The sequence below is a fragment of the Chelmon rostratus genome, chromosome 12, assembly GCF_017976325.1.
Source record: "Chelmon rostratus isolate fCheRos1 chromosome 12, fCheRos1.pri, whole genome shotgun sequence".
NCBI lineage: Eukaryota > Metazoa > Chordata > Actinopteri > Chaetodontiformes > Chaetodontidae > Chelmon > Chelmon rostratus.
Window position 1 is genome coordinate 2,963,818 of NC_055669.1, and position 22,284 is coordinate 2,986,101.

At 42.8% G+C, this 22,284-nt stretch overlaps 2 protein-coding genes across 3 annotated transcripts; both read right to left on the reverse strand.

Moving 5' to 3' along the window:
* Positions 1-647: 647 nt before the first annotated feature.
* Positions 648-14,488, reverse strand: acot11a (acyl-CoA thioesterase 11a). 2 transcript variants are annotated; one of them, XM_041948648.1, is made up of 17 exons: positions 14,355-14,488; positions 11,371-11,577; positions 11,144-11,213; positions 10,820-10,880; positions 10,028-10,132; positions 9,626-9,761; positions 8,772-8,863; positions 8,400-8,461; positions 7,643-7,762; positions 7,368-7,506; positions 5,013-5,068; positions 4,830-4,896; positions 3,716-3,799; positions 3,500-3,633; positions 1,922-2,089; positions 1,709-1,835; positions 648-1,623 (listed from the first exon to the last, which is right to left on the reverse strand). In XM_041948648.1, exons 2-17 carry the CDS (start codon positions 11,567-11,569, stop codon positions 1,384-1,386), a joined length of 1,860 nt encoding a protein of 619 aa, XP_041804582.1. In that variant the 5' UTR covers positions 11,570-11,577; positions 14,355-14,488; the 3' UTR covers positions 648-1,383. The 2 variants fall into 2 exon arrangements, with proteins under 2 accessions (XP_041804582.1, XP_041804583.1); XM_041948649.1 differs by lacking the exon at positions 14,355-14,488 and adding an exon at positions 13,768-13,788.
* Positions 14,489-15,627: 1,139 nt separating this feature from the next.
* Positions 15,628-21,283, reverse strand: mrpl37 (mitochondrial ribosomal protein L37). Its single transcript, XM_041949577.1, has 8 exons — positions 20,792-21,283; positions 19,523-19,706; positions 19,234-19,349; positions 18,355-18,543; positions 18,066-18,220; positions 17,787-17,915; positions 16,191-16,265; positions 15,628-15,855 (listed from the first exon to the last, which is right to left on the reverse strand). The coding sequence occupies exons 1-8, from the start codon at positions 21,174-21,176 to the stop codon at positions 15,778-15,780; spliced, it is 1,311 nt and encodes a 436-aa protein (XP_041805511.1). The 5' UTR covers positions 21,177-21,283; the 3' UTR covers positions 15,628-15,777.
* Positions 21,284-22,284: the final 1,001 nt, after the last annotated feature.

Consider the following 22,284-nt stretch of genomic DNA (forward strand, 5'->3'; position numbering starts at 1 on the left):
CCTAAAATCCACCAGACTCTATTTACAGAAACAGTAATTTTGTCATTGCAAAGCACACCTTTTCAAGCTCAACAGAAACTAAATGAAACCCACCAAAACCTTCTTGGTTTGTCTCTCCACTGTTCCAACAGCCACCAAGTCTGGTTGGGTTGAAAAAGCCCCTTTGTTGACAGAGTTACATGTGGCAACAAACATTGGTGCAGAATCGTTTAGTTTCAACTGTAAAATATGTTGTTTCCAGTACTTGTCTTCATCACAACTCTGACTGCCAAATTAGAAGCTCCCTTGCTAAATATGTCAACCTATACATCGTCTCAGCTGGGGGTGTGACTGAGGATGGCATTTTCAGTTGGTTGGGCCCTCCGACACTTTTGTGCAGAGTAAAATATCTTGACTAGATTCACTACTAAGATGGTGAACATGGGATGTACCTCCTAAACATCAGCATGTTAGCACACTAATGTTAGCATTTTGTCCAAGCACTTCAGTGCAGCCCCACAGAGCTGCTAGTAGACTGGACAATATGTTGCCATCGAACTGACTCCAACAGAGTGGCCTAACAATCGTATTTTGTTATGTAGTTTACCATTCTGATTGGAAGGACAAAGAACAACATATTCTGTTAAAAACATTTTATTAAAGTCCTATGAAAGCGCTGAATGAAACCTCTTTATTTATATTTACATGTACATTTATTAAAGAAACTTGTGCTTATTGCAGTCAGACAACTCTCTCACCACTTAAACCTGCAGTGCAGAGCTTGTCTCCCTCTTCTGGTAGTCAAGATGCTCTACACACCATAGACTCATGCATACTGTTAACTGCTGCAGGTTACTCTGTTGCTGCAGTTGCTCCCCCTTAAGGTCTTGCAAACCAGTCACTGCTAGTTGATTTTAAAAAAAAAAAAATCACTACTGGTGCACCAGCACAGGAATGATGCCACAGACACCAGATGTAAAAACTCCAGTGTACTAGGAAATACAGAGAGATGTATCTGATGCTGATGAGCCTAAAAGGCTTGAACGAAACTGACGTTCATTTACCTATATGTAAAAGTCCTGCACTGCAGCTTTAATGCTGCTGTTAGTGTCTCTCAAAATAAATCCCACACTTGATTAGATTCATTATTAAATGAACCTTCACCTTACATTTATACAAATACAAAATCTGATTAACTGACCATTGGTGACATAGACTGCAATGTTTTGCGTTTGTGTCCAAACATACGATTGAATGAGCATTTATTTTGAATACAGGTCTGTGTATGCAAATATCTTTTGCTCACCGTGAACACTTGTGACAGTGTTAATAGTACCATGTCGTTTGAACAGCATCTAGACCTCACTGTACCCTTTGTGATGCCTGTAAAGTACCACTGACTGTTTACAGCTGGGTGCTGTCGAGGGCCACAAACAGACTGTCAGTTTCAGTGTCACAGGTGGGACTGTCTGTATTCGTGGCCTGATATTGGCTGGTTTGCTCCTTGGAGACAGACTGCAGTCTGTTCCTGGTCAGGTATTGGCTGCAGGAGCAGAAGGTGTGGTAGAAAGAGGAAGAGAGTCCAGCAATATCTGTGGAAATGTAGGGAAGAACCTCTGGAGAAGCCTGGTTATAGTAACTGATCTAGAAAAAGATACCAATAATAAAAGTTTTAGATTACATGTAAATGTACACCTGCTTTATTGGCTAAAATCATGTTTTGTCTCACCAGTGACATGTTGTTTTTGGCCTCCAGTATGGTAAATCCAGCGCACAGAACCTCTCCTCTGTTATATCCTTCAGTGGGAGGGTGAGTGGGAAGGGACACTGAACGCAGAGCGATGATGTATGGATCTCTGAGGAGGACAAAACAAGAAGTGACAAAAACAAGAAGCAAGAACAGAGTTGTGTGTACACCTTTCCAGACAGTCACTGTACTGACCCGCTGCCACACGGCTTCCTCTGGGAAGCCAACAAGATGAAGTCCTGGAGAATCCCTTCTCCCTGACCGGCTGAAGTTGGGGAACCTACTCCCCCTTGACGCACTGATGGAGTCACCACACGATACAGGAAGTCATCATCGTCCACCCGGTGAATCAGCTCACATTTCCTGATTTAGAAAAGGACACAAAGAGAGACACCCACTGATGAGGATGTTGACAGAAATGAGTTTACTTGACATGAAATGAAGGAATATTGACTATATTAACACAATATATCAAGTTGTTTAAACTGTACACAAACTGGAGTGTAAAGACTACGAGGTTATGGTTTCACAGGTGTTTGTCCCATACTATTTCCTGTCTGGGTGCAGCGACATGACTTTATTAACATTAACACAGGAGAACATACCTTGAGGTACCCAGACAATGAATAAGTAGACTTTTCACTCTGCTTTATAATCTGAACCTTTAAAGACTTTGCATTGACTCATCATATCGAAGTATCCACACAAAGTGTGACCTGTGTTCGTATTGGGCCACACTCTTGAAGCTGCCTGCCAGAAACCAGAGTCCAGGATAAATTAAACAAACAAGGCTGTTTGGGCTCAGTGCATTATGAACTTTGTGTTGGATACAACATCCATCCCTTCTGCAGGGAGGATGAGATCAAACCAAACCACACTACCTCGATTCTTCACAGAAAGTGTCTTTGTGAGATGTGAGATGTTTAGTTATTGCAGAAGAAATTCTTAAGGTTGCAGTAGCAAAGTGCTCTTCAAAATACAGGAGCATCACCAGCTGGTTCTGCTCAGAACTGTAGAGCTCTATAGAAAGTGGTGTACCCTGAGATCCACATCCCTCACGCTGCAGAACTGAAGGTGCAGAACCAAAGCAAGAAGGATTATGAAGGCTCCTCGTTACCCCAGCAATGGATTATTCCAGCTTCTACACTCAGGCAAACACATCTGTAGCCCAAAGCAGAGAGACTCAGGAAGGCCATCAGGATCTGAACTCTGCCCATTTGCAGTCATGCACATATGTACAATTTATTTATTTTTACATATGTTGATCATTTTTTATTATGCTTTTTTTTATCCTTTTACACTTCTTCTTTTTAATCTTTATCCAAGAGTCTTTTAGCAAACCCTAAGGAGCAGCTTAAGGATGCAGCAGCACTGGGTTGCACCAGCTACTGCATGAGTAAGTTCAAATGTAACCTAGTTTGAAGGTAATTTGTAATTTAGGGCAGAGTTTAAGCACTACTAACAGTTTATGGTTTTCTCCAGCTGAAATAGTTCCAACATAAGCTCAAGTTGTAACTTAAATCTCACACCCAGCCCTTAGTTAATATAACGTTCTGTAAAGTAGCATCTGGCATGGTGCATTGTGTTGAAAGGTGAGATAACCTGGAGAGAATCACAGCAGCTGTTTTGTGTTGACAACACACGATAGTACACAAACTACTCCTGTAAGAAGAGACTTCAGCCTGTTTTCTCTCAGCTCGTACCCTGAGCATCACTCATACAGTCTACTCTGACCTTTACACGTGCACGTCTGTGTGTTTGTGAAAGCATTACTGATAATGGGTGTCCCAGCACGGCCTGTTGCTCAGCTCTGCCAGCAGGCAAAAGGCTCTGTGAGCAGGAACATCCACCTCCGCCTCCACCCTGAAGCTCAACATGGACTTCTGCTCCAAGGTGTAAAGACGAACCTGGAAACAAAGAATCACATGAAGCGTCCAGCCCCTCGTGGAAAAACAGAAAACTGCCTTTCAAGGAGAAAACAGGAGATACCTCGTCTTTCTCAGAGCTGAGGCGCCAGTTGTTCTTCGCAGCCAGCATCTTCAGAGCTGAAACATTGTTATAGCTCAGATACACCTGGAAACACACACAAACACACACACACACACACACACACCATATATATGCATTAGCAAACAAACACATAAGTGGGTACGTAGAGCAGGAGATACCACGTGGATACCGGACAGTTATGCTACTGATCATTGAAGCAGCATATTAGCCTCGCCAAATTACCACAAATTAATTAACCAAATGAATCTGCTGTACTTTACAGTGTATTAAATATACTTTACATCACTGCTATCCATTTTCCAAATTTTGACATATTTTTTATATTATTTAATTAAATTAATTCTATCAAGCAGTGCAGTATGAAAACCAACCGGCAGAGACTCAACACTTTCTGTAATTGGTTAATCCACCACCCAGTTATAGTCACAGTTAATCCAATCGTTAATACTGCTCTCTCAAACACTCCAATGGCCTTCGAACGTGGCAGCATTATTAGAAGTGACTGGGCTGAGTCAGCTGTTTAATACAGAACTACACACTGCACATTAGGTGAATCAGTGCTCTGAGAAGAGGTAGGTCTTCAAGACATTTTTGTATGTGAGATTGGTGACTCGTTCCATCATTGACGGAGCACACAGGAGAAGAGTTTGGACTGAGATTTCCTGCGACACCAGGACTGGTCATCGTCCATTTGCAGATCATAGTGAACAAGAAGGCTCACAAATCTGAATGAGGGATTTCTGTAGGTGGGTGATGTACTAGAGGCTGTTCTGTAGGTGAGCATTAGTGACTTGACCCTGCTTTTTAATAAACACAACACTGGGGAAATTGTTGAGCAGCTGGTGTGGTGGTCAGTAAACTAAGCTGTCCAGGCAACTGGTGCACACAGCAGCGATTTAAGTCAGTGAAAGCAAGCAAACATTTTTTCCTGTGAGGATGGGATGATTTCAGTCTGTTTTTAAAATGTTTCCACCTTAAATGTAGTCTGGCTCTCTCCCTGCATTCCCCTCTGCATGTGACCATCTGGACCAAAATGAGCTGTCATTAACGTGTTATTCACAACACACGTAATTGTTTTAAACTTTTTCCTCACCTGGTTTCTGGGGTCCCAGGGCACAGACAGAGGGACCTCACCCTGCTTTCGGGAAATGATGTACTTTCTGAACAACAAACGCAGAGCAATTAAAAGACTTTATGATACTGTCAAGTAAACAAGACGAAGTGGATCTTAATGCTAAGAAAGCGTGTGACCTCACAGGAAAGGGCAGACGATTACCTGTCCAATCTGATCTTCTTCCTGGCTGTGGCTTCTTGAAACCGCCTCTCCCCTTCCTGTAAATAAAAGACGAGAAAGAGAGGGATGGTTACTTTAAAAACCTCAGCCGCATAAAACTCCGTAGACTCACGACTCAATCTTTGTGCATGTAAGACAGAAATATGGATGCACATTGTTTTCATTAGATTTCTAAAGTTGCACGTATGCCATCCATCCATTTTCTTCCGCTTATCCGGGGCCAGGTCGCGGGGGCAGCAGTCTAAGCAGGGATGCCCAGACCTCCCTCTCCCCAGACACTTCCTCAAGCTCTTCCAGGGGGACCCCGAGGCATTCCCAGGCCAGCCAAGCGACATAGTCCCTCCAGTGTGTCCTGGGTCTTCCCTGGGGCCTCTTCCCAGTGGGGCATGCCTGGAACACCATCCAGGAGGTATCTGATAAAGATGCCTGAGCCACCTCAGCTGGCTCCTCTCGACATGGAGGAGCATCGGCTCTACTCTGAGCTCCTCCTGAGTGACAGAGCTCCACACCCTGTCTCTAAGGGAGCGCCCCGCCACCCTGCGGCGGAAACCCATTTCAGCCGTATGTATCCGAGATCTCGTTTTTTCGGTCATGACCCAAAGTTCATGACCATGAACGTAGATTGACTGGTAAATCGAGAGCTTTGCCTTTCGGCTCAGCTCCTTCTTCAACACGACGGACCGGTACAACGACCGCATTACTGCTGCCACCGCACCGATCTACCTGTCAATCTCACGCTCCATCCTTTCCTCACTCGTGAACAAGACCCCAAGATGCTTGAACTCCTCCACTTGAGGCAGGAGCTCTCCTCCAACCCACCACGTATGCATGGTTCAGTTTTCTATGTCTCAACTGAAAGATCTTGATTGACTTTTTACGGAACAAAATAACAACACAGTCAGTGAAACTCACAAACAACAACATTTCACTACAAGTTTGTCACACCGCGGTGAGGTCTGTCTCGTCATGGAGTTTTTGTCTTGTCATTTCCTGTTTTATTTTGACGGTCTAACTCTCCTCTCGTTTCAGAGCACTTGCCCTTCCTCATGTGTCCAGTGAGTCCGCCCTGATCACCTGTTGTCTCCACCTGTTCATGATTACCCTCCATGTGTTAAATAGTCTGCGTCTCACTTGTCTTGTGCCAGTGTGTCTTTGTCCGTCGGCGATTCACCCGAGCCTGTCTTCCCCATTGTCCTTGCCACAGCCACAGTCTTTGTCCGTAAGCTCTAGTTTCCTCTTCGTGAGTGTTTTTGGTTTGTAAGTTTGATCATTTAGTTTCTGGTATATTTTCATAGTTTAGATCTTAGCCGTTTTGTTTTCCTCATTAGTGAGTGATTTTCTGTTGGATGTATCTTATCATTGTTATTCCAGTTCCTCCGTTTATCAGGAGTGTGTTTTGAGTTTGTAGTTTTTCTTATCTAGCTTCGTTCCATAATCTCCGTGTTCATAGCCCTTTGTTTTCCTCCTCCTCTTAGTGAGCGTTTTCTGTTCTTTGTTATTTTCTATTATAGATATATTTATTAATATAGCCTTTTGCCTAGAATAATTTTCATAGCTGGTTTGTTTAACACTCCGCGAATTGGTTCTTGGGTGTTTTCAATAAACAACTGTGTGAACTGATCTCTGCGTCTGAGTCCTGATCTGAGTCCCGGCCTGACAAAGTTTCTCTCCTTATATTAATGTCCACCTCATCATATCACTGCAGCTGTCTAGAACTGATGTCTGTAGATGGTCTGAGGGCTGGCTGACGCACACACATTCTTCTTTTGGAAATACCAGTTTATGTGTAGGTATTTTGTACATGTGGCCCTTAGTTTATTATCATTAGTCTGGTTGTGTTTCTTATAATACTCTTATCTCCAAATTCATGTTCCTCCATAAACACAGCACCTTTCACCCTGCAGCTGATCTCTCCTCAGTGTGACTCATACATGTAGGATTAACACACAGTGATAAGAGCAGCTTCAGTGAACACAAGGCTGGTCCTTCGAAGGGTTTCTGAGTGGTGACATTTTTCCTCCGCTGTCCTCCCACTTGTTGAGTCGAGTTAGGTTTATAGCTCCTATCTTTGTTCCATCAGGGCTTCACACCTCCAATCAGAGCCCTGGAAACCTTGTGTCAGAGGTTGCATGGGGGCAATTTAAATACAAGTTAATATGACAGCAGTTTATAACCCTGACGTTCATCTGGCATTTTATAAGACTTTTTAACTCAAAACCATGCACTCCACTGCATGGACAATGGACATTTGTTATTTCTCTGATATCTGTCTGTGAAACCACCTGTGGTGTAGCAAGTTTTCTTCTTCAGTACTTCTAATTTTGTTGGCTAACTCACCAGGGGTTCGGGTCGTATCCGTGGTAACGTACATGGCTTCCCGTGCTTGTCAAGCACCTCAAAGATCATGAAGGCGGAGTTTATGTGCCGGTTAGGTCCCTCCTCTTGGTAGGCCTCTGCACGCACCCCCACCTCAATGCTGAAGGGCACACATCAAATAACTCTGAATACGGAGCTGTTATCACGACCTGTTTCCTCCACTCAGATCAGCACAGTTTGAACTTATCTGATCTTATCTTCTGTATTTTTATGGCTGATTCCGAACACACTGATACCTGTTTTTGAAGGCGTTGTTGACTATAGCCCTCAGCAGCAGTCTGTCTCCAACCTGAGAAGGTCCTCTGAAGGTGAACATGTCGATGGTCCGCAGAGTCGGGTGAGCCTGACACAGACGACTGCCAAGAGGAAGACCCAGATTACACAATATATGTACATATATATGTACAATGAACGTGTTTGTGTGGGAACATAAAAATGGTTCAAGTAAAGTTAGATAGTTATAGGCTGATACCACTACTAATGTTTTCAGATCTATCTTTAGACTGGGCCCTTAATATTTTAACATCTTACATATTTCAAAAACAGTTTTAAGTGTTTCAAGTGTTGACATGTTTAATTCCAGTAAATAATTTCCAGTGAGAAACATGGAGGACTGATAGAGAGCTTCATCACATGGTGCAACGACAATCACCTGAAGATCAAAATCAGCACAACCAAAGTCTTTTTGCAGAACATTATGATGTCACAGTGAAGCTGACCTTTGACCTTTTGGATATAAATATCATCACTTCACCATTTTATCCTCTGACGAATTTGTGTCAAATGTTGTCATAATTAGAGTATGAATTCTTGAGTTATGGCCAAAATGTGTTGTGTGTGGTCACAGTGACCGTGACCTTTGACCAATGACCACCCAAAATTTAATCAGTTCACCCTCGAGTCCAAGTGGCAGATTCAAATACAGCATTAAGACTGTGTGTGTGTGTGTGTGTGTGTGTGTGTGTGTGTGTGTGTGTGTGTGTGTGTGTGTACCTGGCTGCAATTGTAGCTACATTCACCATCCAGGCCATGATCTGTCCTCCAAATGTATTCACCTGGTATTTAGACAAACAGAGATGCTGATACAGTCAACTTCCCCCTCAACACTATAATGACACAATACTGACAGTGCTTGAATAGTGAAGACCTTTCTGTGTTAAGATTAACAGGGATATGAATGGATTTTTATACTATGATGCACAATTGTACCAACATGTTTTACTGACAAAAATCCCAATATTATACAAAGATTCCAAGTATAACAGTATAATAGTACCACTGATTAGCATGTGCTGTCACATCAGAAAATAAGTGTTGGTTCATGTCCTTCCTGAGATAATCGAGGCAGATACATAAATCAATAACCTGATGATTAGCGTGTGGGGGAAGAACCAGTTCAACACTCTCCACCTTGGTCTTCTCTGCTGCCACCGCATTGTCCACTGCCAAGTTGTCAGCTGACACACACACACACACACACACACACACACACACACACACACACACACACACATTTCAAATTTAACGCAAGGTTTTAAAAGATGTGATCGGTGTTATTTAATTCACAGTATTTTGTACAATCCCATGGAAAGACCCCAACCAACAATGTGTTTCTCTCAACGCTTTCTGACTTTTCTACTCTATCTGTGGCTCTCAGCCCCAGCGGTTCTGCCTGAAGGCATAAATGTGTAATATCTGCTCCTACATACGTAGTTACAGCTGGCCACTGTAGTTTTTATAAAATGTTACTCAAACAGCTGGAAATCATGCATTTGCTGAGCACTATTCAGTGGCAGATAAATCCACATTTGGTACTCTGGAGTGTATTTGGGGCAGCAGGATGGTGTGAACGGGACTAAGTCAAAATAAACTATGGTGTGTGTGCTGATGGTCATGAAGGAACATCGTCACCTTGTGGTTTATTGCTGTGTTTTTAATCATTAATTGTAGCGTGCATGGCATTTGTGCAAGCCAACCAGAAAGTGACATCAAGTAAAGTGATACGATCTACTTGACAGCAATCACATTTCATCTCATCACTGTTTGATCATGTTCAAAGCCTCACTCTCTGTCCTTCACTTTCTCTGTAGACTTCAGCAACACGTTAAACATCCAGTTAATCTCCAGAGTCACAGCATCCTCCACTAGCTGCTTCATCATGGAAGACTTTGACTGTGGTCTGCTGCATGCTGTGAAGCAGCAGTGGGCATCAAACCTACCCTGCTGGATCGACCCATGGGAGACCAGGTCCTTGATGATGTCATCGTGTACCATCCTGACCCGTCGTCTCTCAGCCGCCACGCTGTATTCAACCTGCTCTTTCTGAGTGTGAGGCACAATGGGCTTCAAGGTCACCTGTGAGGAAATGTCAAAGGTGTTCACTTAGTGTAAGAAAACCACACACACACACGCACACACACACACACACACACACACACACACACACACACAAAGTGACATTTGAATCTGTTTTTACATTCTTTTTGCATTACGTTTGTTTTGCTTTTCAACAATGATTTTAACGTACAGTTGGAGATGTGCAGTCCATCCATGGCACCGACCACATCACACACACTCTTAAAAGCCGAATCATTTGGTGTGCCGTGCAACACAAGCCTTACCTTTTTTCCTGTGTTTGTGCGCTGCGTAACAAAGGTGGCGTAGGCGTGACAAACCCTCCAGTGACGATCAGAGAACAGGTCCTCACAGCTCACCTGTATGCCCACCTGAGAATGTATTGGGGATAATCTACGGTTAACGCATACAGATAAATGCTGATTATTGATGTAGATGAGGTACATGCTTTAAATGTAATGTGTCAGCATCATCTAAAGAATTATTTTACGAATAAAACCAATAAAAGAAGCCTGGAAAGAGCTGATATCAGTAACCTTGTAGCTGGTAGTATTCATTTAGAAACGTCTTTCCAGTGGAACATTTTATTAACATCATATGCAGTGTAGCCCCAGACAGATTACAGAATACTGTGTGTCCTAATGTCTCTGGTTTACAGCATGTTGGCTTGGCTGTTGTAGGAAAGGTACATTAATACATCAACTGTGGCAAGTTTTCAGTTTGCATCCACTGGGGAACAAGATAAATTAAAAATAAAGACTCATAACTCTTTCAGAAGTCTCTCTCAGGCTACTGTTCGAGAATTTACGGTAAGTGAATATGCGTGTTGTAATTTGGGTGAACTAATGTTTCAAGGAATTCCAAATCCACCAGAATGTTTTACTGAATTTAATTGTTTGAGTTCAATTGATTTTGTGCGTTATAAGTGTATTACATAAGAACGATGGATGTAATGGTACAGGAACGAAGTCATGAAGAATGAGAGGGTGTGTCTGAAGAATGCTTGAAGGTAAAACGTAAGTGATGTACTGAACTAAAACAATGCAGACTTATCTGACCTCCATGCTGGTATTGAAGGCTCTGTTGACCTTCGCCTTGATGTTCACCACCTGGCCCACACTGAATACAGAGAGAAAGGAGGAATTAGTGAATATTGCGTATCTATCTATCTATCTCTCTCTATATAAATATGTATGTATGTACTGTATATATATATATACACACACACACACAAACACATGAATGTATATACCTATAGTATATACACATACATACATACATACATATATGTGGGCGTATGTATATATGTATGTCTACATACATATATACATACGTGTGTGGTAATTCAGAAGGGCCCATGCATCACACACACTTCCTGTTACCTGATGGTGTGCTCAAAGTGGATGTCATCCATGGAGGCAGTGACGCAGGGACACACAGCATGCCTCTCAGCTGCTCATATGAAACAGACATACGTCATGTTCTGTCTGCTTAGTCGGCAGTTACAACATATTCTGGACACTCAAAAATGAGACGAAAGCATTTCAACACACCACCTGACTCACTCACTGAATCTCTCTCTCAGACACACACACACACACACACAGACCAGAAAGACAGGCAGCGGAGTCTATCCATTTGAGCAGCTGTCCCACACTCAGCTCCTGTCGATGGTTGCAGTGACAGGGCATTACTATCTGACTCATTTTCACCACTGTCGGGTTGACACTCTCCTCTTCTTTTTCTTCTTCTTCTTCCTCCTCCTCCTCCTCCTGTTTCTCTAGATCAGCTGACACTCTGGAACTCATCTTCAAACCTGAGAAGAGAAGAGTTTCTTAGGCTGAGATGAATTTCAGTTGATGTCAGTTATCTTGGTTTATGAGAGAGATTAAAGGGTGACACAAAAATCATCCAAATACATCAATCACTGGTGGCTGTGCTCCACCTCTATGCCTTCTGTTTGACCTACACAGGACTGGTGCGGCAGGTTTCCTGCATATGGAAGGCAGATAAATGTAAAGTAGCCTCTCTGCCTACGAAGGTTATTTGTTTGATTCAGTTTGTTTGTTTGGCTGTCAGAAGGATAACAGAAAGATTACTGGCACAATCTGACACTTGGTGGAGGGTGAAGCACAGGACAAAGAAGCACCCACTAAATTTTGGAGCGGATCCAAATCACTAAGCGGATACACAAATTATCATTCACTTTCAGAGAAGATTTGGAATATTTCCAGGCATTTATAGCGGTCACACTTGCAGATTTGCATATCATAGAAGAGCGGACTGTTGGCCTTGACTGAGGTCTGCGCTCTAGGTTGGTACATTTTCCCAGCATCATCCTAGCATTTTGTTGATGCTGGAAATAGAGAGACTGTGTAAACCCGCCTCAGCAGATCGACATTGACAGTCCTCTCCACAGAATTGGCCTATACAAAATAATACGAGCAAGTACATCAAATAAAGAAGGAAACCTGCAAAGCAGCTTAAAGAACAGCTGTTGGGCAACATTTTCTGATATAACAACTGATTATTTATAAGACTGGTGGAACTGGATAAACAGGGATGATGACAGCCCAACTGAGCAGACCATGGCATTTAGATAATACTGATAAGCAGTATACTAGAGCCAGGGTAGTTTAGCCGAAGCAGATACAACGCAGATATAAGGCCGAGTACCTGCTCTTTGCTTAGATTTAAACACAGCTTCAGGGTACAGTAGGTCAGGGTTAGAAAGTGGTGTCACCTGCTGGAGGTCTCAGTAGATTTCTATAGCAGCACAGCCTGACACACACTGCAGGGCCTGATGACAGCCCAACATAATATCAACATGAACACTAAGCCAACTTTTTCTACATTTTCCTGTATATCGATAACTAAGTAACAGCAGCTTTATGAAGTATAAACAAAAATGCAAAGGTGAGATAATGCAATCCTCTTCACATCTTCAAATGCTGAATATTTGGGGACATCTCTTGTTTTGCTTAAATATTGTGACTTTCCAACAAGAAATGTTAATATAGCAAAGCTTCGGGCCTCCCTGCCCTCTTGGTCTGACGCCCTGCAGACCTGCTCAGTGATCCATCAAGATGGATGTAGACGTGGGACTTTTTCTCACTTGTTAAACTGATCTGTGTGGTGTCTTTCCTAGGTATCAGCTCTGTAGAAAATATTGTCTCAGTTGACTGGTTGCATTAAGAAAGAAGCACTTTAACAGACTGAACACAATGAAATTAAGTTCATGCTGAAATAAAAGTGCCAACAAACCGCTGCAGTGCTGGTCGTGAGTTTTTAAGGCCAGCTGTTTGACAGATCCAGGTCTCAGTTTCAGTCAGGTGGTAACAATAACATAATTGCTGTGTTTTCCTGGAAGTTATTCAGTGACACATGCAGGGGATGCGCTGAAAGCACCAATAAGCATACAGTATTTGCACAAAGCCCGCAATACATGGTAGTTAAGTCTGAAATCTACAATCTCTAGAGAGGCTTTCCTCTGTTATCTCACGTCCTCAATCCATGACACACCAGGTCACATCAGGTCAGTGTGCGTACATGAGGGTTGCGCTCATACAGGCACCGATGGCGACACCGTTTACTGCAACGGCTTCCTGTACAGTGGATCATTTTCCACTGGACGCTTTTTGCTTTGACGTTTTTGTCGCCATCGGTTTCACAGACCCACAGAAAGCCTCATGACTCAGTGAGGAAGATGAAGGTGACTTTATGCTGTCATGTTGATTCTTTGTCTGCAGACGTGAAATGACATGACAGGACATGACAGCCAGCGCGCAGGTCTGAGCAGAACAAACTCCATACAGTCAGACGCTATACGCCTCAGCTATAACAGCGAACTTCAAAAACTTTACGGAACATTAACTTCAGGCTAAAGCTGCTACTGAGCTGCTAAACTGAACTAAGCTATTTGAGTGAACGCGTATTAAAATTTAAGTTTAAGCTAGCAGTGCAACTTTAGAGTACTGTTAGAGTACTTTAAAATGTTCTCACTAACCTGACAGCAACCTGTGAAGTATCACGACAAACGTTGATAAAATTAACGCGATCAGCAAAGGCTTTTCCGGTACGACCTTTCAACATAAAAGCCGCAACCCGACGACAAAACCCATATACAGTCAAAGAACGACACATGTTTCCAGGCTTATAATATTTGTTTGGCTACTGCCTGACTGGTATGCTACCTGCGTGAGTTTTGAAAAAAGAAAAAGTAACTGTTTATACAATATTTCTATAATTATAATGCAAGGGGGGATTATTGTGGTATTCTCAAACTGCAGCCTGATATTTAGACATCCTGACAAAGTTGCTTTTTGGGAGATTCATAGCCGTGTAAACAAGCTGATATTGTAGTATACGTGCAACAATACAAATGTGAATACACTACCAACGAAAACACAAAGACCAACTTGCATAGCGATACTGGATGTCACCTCTTTTTAGGTGGCATGTTCTAATTGTTGACTTCCGGTATTTTTGAGCGTTTCTTTGGTTAACTTGACGCAAGTCAATATACGACAAACTACAGTCTGGACTCGAAAACTAAAAGCACTGGAAGTCGGATAATGAAATGTTGTGATTTACCCTCTTGCAGCTTGTTGTTAGTGCTGTAGGCTGTTTCCCCTCTCTGTCTGAGGTCGGTTCAGCTGGTTTAAGTCGCTGCTGGCATGTGCAGACCGGGTCTGTTCCACCCCGTCTGTGTCTGCTGCGGTCCACCTTTCCGGGAATAATATGCTTACATGCGTGTCGTGCCATCTCGCGTGGCAGGGCTTCCCATTTTGTATGAACGAAAGTGCCTACATCATGTGATAAGATGCAGTTCCGTGGAAACCAGTCAAAGTTATGTTATATATTTTTATTAAATCTGAGTTTTTGCTGGCAGCCAGCCAGTGGACCCAAGGCTGAATGACCAACCAGGCAAAGCCCCAGACCCCAGACCATTCACTGCAGGTTAGTCCTACAATATCTGCAGAAGAGTTTTGATATTTAGATTTAAGGTCATAATACACAGGTAGAACTGGTGGTAGAAGGGGCTGCCCAACAGCATTGTTTTTGCCCTGTTCATCTGACCACTAGAGGCCCCTGCATCACTGGCACGTCTGGTTGAAATGGTTATTCTTGAAGACTCAGTGCAAACGTGACTAAAAGGGTTATTTTTAGGCACATCAGATGTAAATGTGGACCTTAGCAAAGACACACTCCATTATTACATATATCCCTACTTTGAGTGATCAGTTTGATTTCTGAACAGCATACAACTATTCTGAGATAAAGTATGACCATATCAAAAACACATGCTGTGAAGTCCACTTTCCAGAGCCAGTTGTTGAAAACATTCTGCACTGTCACATCAAAGGTGAGACATTACAGTTACTGATCATTTAGGTGAAAGAAGATCAAAATGTGTTCCCAGGTCTTAGGAAGTACTGTATGGGATAAAGGTTGTATAAAAGCCTTTGCAACTCCAATCTGAAATCTGAAATATTGCCCAAAGTGGTTCAGTTTGGGATGGAGAAAATGATAACGAAATAAGATCTGGGGATGTGGATCTCTGCTTGTGGCTACAGAAGCTGCTACTAGCCTAACACACCTGGATCTCAGCTAAACTGTCGACGGTTTAGTTGCATTGTGGGTATTGTAGGAGCCAGGTGTTTCGACAAGTTGAATTTCCCGTTTTCAGGCATTTGGCTCAGATTAGCCTCATATATGCAAGTCAGCAGTTTACATGGAAGCTGATACTACAGCCCTGTCACTGGATAGACGAGTGCCTCAGCTTTGAAGATGAAGAACTGATCAGAATATGTACTGACCAGTAAAGCACAAAAACACACACACACACACATATACAGAGTACATATTCAGAATGACAGTTTGTTTATTGAGTGAGCACAGCAGCAAGAGCAAACACAGCGATGGAGTCAAAAGCAAAGGAGTTTCTCACTCACTCACTCTCACTCTCTCTCTCTCTCACACACACTCTCACACACACAAGGTACTGTATGCAGTCCTACACAGCTCCGTGCAGGTACAGGGCCAGGAACTTCCTGAATGTTTCAGGCTTGTATCCTGCCAGGCCAGCTGGTACCTAGAGGGAGACACAGCAACCAATCAGAATCACTTAACTTTCCCCTGCTGCTCTCTTTTCATTTTCTATGTCGTCCCATCACAGTCGACAGTATATACACATTTATGCTGAAGAGAGGTTTGACCCCGCCAAGCTTCCAAGCTCCCCTAAACGACTGGTAACATTAGCTTTTTTCCCCTCGTGTCATGAAGGTAGACACTCACTGCACCACACTGATTTAAATTATGAAGATGGTTCTGATTGGTTAAAGGGAACTGCCATGTGACAGAACACGGCTGTAAGTCACATTAAGCAGCGAGTTACATTTACCAACAGACAGAAAATGATTGCCGTACCGTCACTTGTTTCTTCTTGATGAGCGGCCGGACTTTTGCAAAGTCATAGAGCTCGACGTCTTTATCCAGCCACACCTGTGTTTAGCAGACAGCGTTTCAAAAAGACAGCAGACAGCAGTGAAGCAGCAAACGTACTCCTACATCTGGGCTTTTTTTCTGATTGATAGCGGGATTTTTGTTTCATTAATCATTACTGAGTAGTTTCTTTGCATATATATTTAAACCATATAATTCAGTCTTGAGTAGAAGCTTCAAACAGTTGTGAGGTGCAGAAATAGCTCTAATAGCCTCATAAACTCTGTGTAACCAGATGGAATACTTTTTAAATATGAGAGGAAGCAAAACCTGAACCTTGACCAGTCACCCCCTGTAGATTTCGAGGAGGCTCTGAAAAGTCTGTAGCTTGCTCTGATGCGGAGGACGGCACCTGTCGCCATCGTTAACTCACAACAGTTACCGCTGATTTCAACATGGTGTGCAAACGTCTCAAACCACTCCACTGTTGGTCTGTAGGTTCCACACATGAGTTCTCCACAGCTGCCGTATTCCACACAGGACCAAGCTACAAACGTTTCAGAGCTAGCTTTCAAGCCTACATGGGGTGGCTAATGGATAACCAAAAGACAGTATTCCTATAAGATTGAAGATTGATACAACTCTTCATACCTGTATGCTAACTAGAGAGCTAGTGCAGGGGGTCACTAACTTATCTTGGCATGTGTGGAACTATTTCTTGGCTCAAGTCCTGCTCTGCATTACCATGTTTTCTCCCTGCAGGAAGTTGCCAGCCTCAAGGTGGTAAAATATGAAGACTGGAAACCCAGGGAAACAGCTATCCTGGCTCAGATTTATAAAAGCTGCCTACGACACCTCTAAAGCTCATTAATTAACATGCAACAGTCAAACCTCAAATGGTGAAAAAAAAAAAAACCTTTTTAGAAATAAGACATTTCAGTTTGTTCCATGTATTAATGTCAGGAAGTGTCAATGTAATCTGTGTGAAGATGCTTTAATCTGCTGCAACAGCTTCTTCTCTTTGAGCAGAAACAGCTGATCAGTCACGTGAGATAAATGTTTGCTATGTCAGAACTTTGTCGAAAAAGGTATTTCCATCTCCCATTAAGAACAAAAAATGTTTGAAAATTAGCAATGTTTCCATCAATGTTTTCTAATGCAATACTTCAAATGCACATTAAAATGCACTGCTGAAAACATGACTACAGTCAGTTCAGTTGGCAGATCATCCAAATATATATGTCTGTATAAGAATTTTTAGCATTTTGGCATCTATCTGGACCTTTCTTTTCTGCAGAAGGTGCCTTATGTTGCCTTGAAATATTTGATGCGTAAGGTGACTTTTAGAGCTCCGCTAAAGCTCACACACACTGCTAACTGTTCATCTTATTATGACCCACTTTTGTAGCTACATTGGCAGTTGTCACATTACTCCAAGCATGAATTTTGTGGTGTGTACTGCAGGGTTTCTGCACAGCTGCATATTCTGCAGTAATGGAGCAAGTCGCTAAGACCTGGTGACTGGGGCTGTCTCGCAGAGCAGCACATACAGCTATTTTTTGTTTTGTTTTAAAGGAGCACCTGGTTCTTGATGCCGTCGTCTCCTGCGAGATCTGTTGTGTTGAGCTGGAAGACCATGAAGTGGAAAAGTCTACCGTTGGTCCCGACTGCCTGCACTGTTACAGGATGATCTAATACACGGGGCTGGGTCTGACACACACACACGACAAGAGGTAAAAAGAGAGAGACAAAGAGAGGGATAATTGTGGTTAGATGTGGATCAGAAACTGGTAATACAGGATGTTCACAGATTTGCTGCGTATAATGACACCCTGTTAAATGTGCTGTGTATATCCTTACCCCATACAGTTTGTGTGCACGGGCCAAAGCGTTTCCAAAGGCGAACATGACCATCTTAGCTCTGAACTGTTCTGGGCGGAGCGTCCAGGAAGTATCAGCTCCCTCGATGAAGTAAAGTGTGTGGGCATGGGGGTAAGGGTAGTCACCCCTGAAACCTGATAACAGAGATGTCTGTCAATGGGGCCTGAAGAGTGGACAGACTCCACTCAGCCGCAGGGAAACTAGACACGGCAGACTACTGTTAGACCATGATTTCCGTGACATGAGAGAGGACTGGGTGTCTTCTCACCTGAGCAGTTCACCGTCTCTTTGTACACATGTACTTTCTGCAGGTCGATGGTGGGGGAGACGGGATAGAACGTTTCCATGATGTGATCTGCCGTGTCGCCCACTTCCTGTTTCCCGGAAACCTCTGGGAGAGGATCCATGGAGTTGTGCAGTAAACCATTCTGACCCCTAACCTGGAACAGGTCCTCACCTGATATACAAACATGGAATGCACATGGAAGTCCGTGAGAATGCCAATCTGTATGTTCAGATCTATTATTACTTGAGGCAGCAACAATCATTTCAGTTCCACGCTGGATCTGTCTGTCTGCCTTTCAGTCAGTCCAGCACTTCGTTCCTGACTGAAATGTAACAACTATTGGAAGGATTGTCATGAAAGTTTCTACAGACACTCATGGTCTTCGGAGAATAAATCCGAATGACTTTGGTGATCCTCTGGCTTTTCCTCAGGACACCAGGGACCTCCTGCTTTTTGCAGCTGTAGTGCCATGCGATCTTTAATGACCACAGTGAGTCAGGACCTTAGTTTAAAGTCTCATCTAAAGGCTGGCGCCTCCTACAGCACAGTGTCCCCATCAATGCACTGAGGCACTGAGACTTTTATTAGGAGCACGGGCAAGACTGCCCCCTACTGGCCCAGCAAAACCACTTCCAGCAGCAACTGAGTGTGACCCCTGAGGCCTCCCATCTAAGTACTAGCCAAGCCCACACCTGCTCACCTTTAGTCAGTGGAATAGCCTGAAACCATTGGCAGGGATGTGTACTGTGCCATCCACATCCTTTCTAGCATGCATGATACAAAGAAATAGTGGAAAACCTTGCTCCACAGCACTAGCAGTGTTGAAGTATTTGCACAAGGTAATTCAAGAGGGTGTAGTACCTCTTTTCCATGTAGCTGCCAATGAGTATTTCTCAGCAAGGATCCTCCTTCCAATTGCTGGGTGACTCGACTGGAGAGTTGCACACAGATGGAGCAGGTTGAAGAGCAAAGTGTTGCTGGGGAAGGAACACAAACAGTGAGAGAGAGGGGAGTGATTTCTGTCCCAAACAAGGACTGTACCTGTGCAGCCATCAGCCGCCGATTATCAAACAACACTTCTTCATAATCAAAGGTGATCACAATCACTCATTTACAACGGTTAGTAAAAAGGAATACCTCATATAACTACCTGTATTTGTCTTTGTCTGGTCGTTCCTCTGTCGTGTCCCAGAAGCGGGCATGTTTGATGGCGTTCTGCACGCGTTCATCTTGATCTGGTATCTGATTGGCAGGATTCTCTGCCAATGAGAGCAGCTGAGGTGGCAGACCAGAGGTCAGCTTGGTTTTGGTCAACCACAGAGCCTGACGCACACCTGAGAGAGAGAGAGAGATAAAGATCTAAAGTGGCATGAAGTTCTGAAAAATTATTGAAGCTGAGGTCAGTTTGCCTCACATGCAGGTTTGGATCTATAGTTGTAAATTCATAGTAATGACAAAAATACACAATAACAAAAATGTTTTTATTACTAAACATTCATTATCAGACATATATCTGCCAAAGCTAGTGAAGGATGAGCATAAAGGCTAATTCTATGACATCTTGTCAGCAGGTAAACAGTCTCCTGTCACAGACATTGTGATCAAGACATATCATTTGTTTAAAAATATAAAATCCTTTGTGGACAGAGTGCATTTCTGAGGCCGTGAGCATAAAAGACTAAAAATATCATCTATCAAACCCATATGAACCTTTGATTTATATTAGCATTTAACTTCAAACACTTTAAAGACACACAGGAAAGAAGCAACATTCAAATACTGTGGATGGGAGACAGTGGGACATCAGTGACTTTAAATCCTTCAGTGAAAATGTGATCAATTATTAGAACTGTATTTCATTGAGCAGGCACATTTATTCAGTGCGGAGTTTCGATAGCATGCTATTCTTTCTGTCATTGTGACCGTGGCTGAAACAGAAACACATTGATGTTTGTTTGCTTTCATGTTCTTAGTGACATACAAGGTTTTGTGTTGTCAAATTCTTCACTTTTACGTTGGTCATATGATTTTGTGTTCTGCTGTTATGTGAACATATTTTGCCATCCTCCGGTTCCTGTAAGCAGCTTTAAAACATTCTGACCATTTTTCTCAAATGTAAAACTGATTAAACCAAACGTAACATCAAATTCTGGCTGTTAAGTGAATTTTTGATCATCAGCGAAGCGTCGCCCCTCTGAAAACATGAATAAATACCTTGTTAGGGTCAGTAGGGTATTCTGATAAAATCGACATACCAATAATGCTCCAATCGGTACTATTCAAATCTCAGTTTATAACTGTCTTTGAGTCTGACGAGCAATAATTAGTCTGGCCTGTGACAGTGCCATCCATGTGCTGCGACTGCTGTCCAGCAGCGATGAGCCTTAAGTATTATAGTGTTGAGACATTATAACGTTACCTTCCAGTGCGCTGGTCCTCTGGTTGTACACATAGCACGGTTTCTCTTTGTACAGGGGCATCTCATGAATAGGGGGGGACCTGTAATGTCCAGGGTCCTTGTAGTCCCTCTCCCACGGTTGGTATGCGGGCTTAGCCAGGCCCGGCACATAGTGCATCCTTTCAGAATAGGTGACCATCTCCAGTCCGGGGATCTCCACCCTCTCCCGGGGTCTCCGCGGTGGGGGAACCTTGGCGGTCAGACCGTGGCTGACACCGAAGTGTCTCCGGGCCTGCAGGCAGCTGGCTCCTCCATGTGCGGACAAGCGTCTCAAATCCTTCAAGAGAGCGGCTTGAGAAAACAACGGAGCCGCCGTTTTTAAACACTGAGCCGTTTCTGGAAACATGTTTTCTCCTGGTCTACTTCCTACTGAGTTTTCAAGCTTAGAACTGTTATTATGACCTAAGTCATTACGGATCAGTGTATGCCACTGTAGGGCGCCGCCATGTTGGACATGACTTCTTCGGTGACTCTTTGGCAGTATACCAGCGTTAAGGGAGGACAGGTTACTAGAGCGCCCCTGACAGGTCATGAGAGGAGCTAGGAAATCCAGCAAATTTAACAAGCAAAACTATAGTTCAAACCTTAAAAACTAAAATCACTAATTAACAGACTAATTTAAATTTCCAGGAAAATCCTAAAGTAAGCTTTAAAAATAACCACGTGTAATTTGTCTGTAATTTTATATTGCTAACTTCTCCTCAGGCCTGCCTGTGAATATTCTCATTCATCCAGGTCATTGTAAGCTTTAGGGCATTCAATCGTTCGCAACTGGACCTCGTCAGTTTGTCTTAGAAGTCTTAGAAGACATTAGACCTCTCATCCGAGCAGCCTCAGGCCACTTCAGCATATTATATGTATGTATATATGTATGTATGTATGTATGTATGTATGTATGTATGTATTATCTGCATGCTGTATCGTATTAATAAGTATCATTGTGATTTATTTCATTATTATTTAGTATTTACACATGATCTTGAGAAAGCCCCAGTTCTAATAAGTGAAATAATGTTTTATTGTTATAAATATTATGCAACAACAAACAAAATCATTCAATTCCAATTGTGTTTTTAATAAGTCATTTTCCGTTTTTGTGATCAACATAAAGATATTACCTCTACTAAGTTACAGAGTATATTTATACCCAAAAGAAACTACAGACAATTTACATTTGAGATTTCTGTGATAAAACACAAATCAGACAATACACTGAACATTGAAATGAAATGAATTTGAAGTGATTGTTAGAAACAACAACAATGTTGTGGAGAGAGGTCTGGATCCTTCTCATCCTCTCTTGTATTTTACAGCCAGGATGGCCAAGCTGAGGATGAGGACTGTTGTCTTTCCAATCAGAATCCAGTACCATATCTGACCCTGCAGACCTGCATGGACACAGACAGATGCAGTCTAGTTTGAAGGAGTAGTAAAAAAAAAGACTGAATGAATTT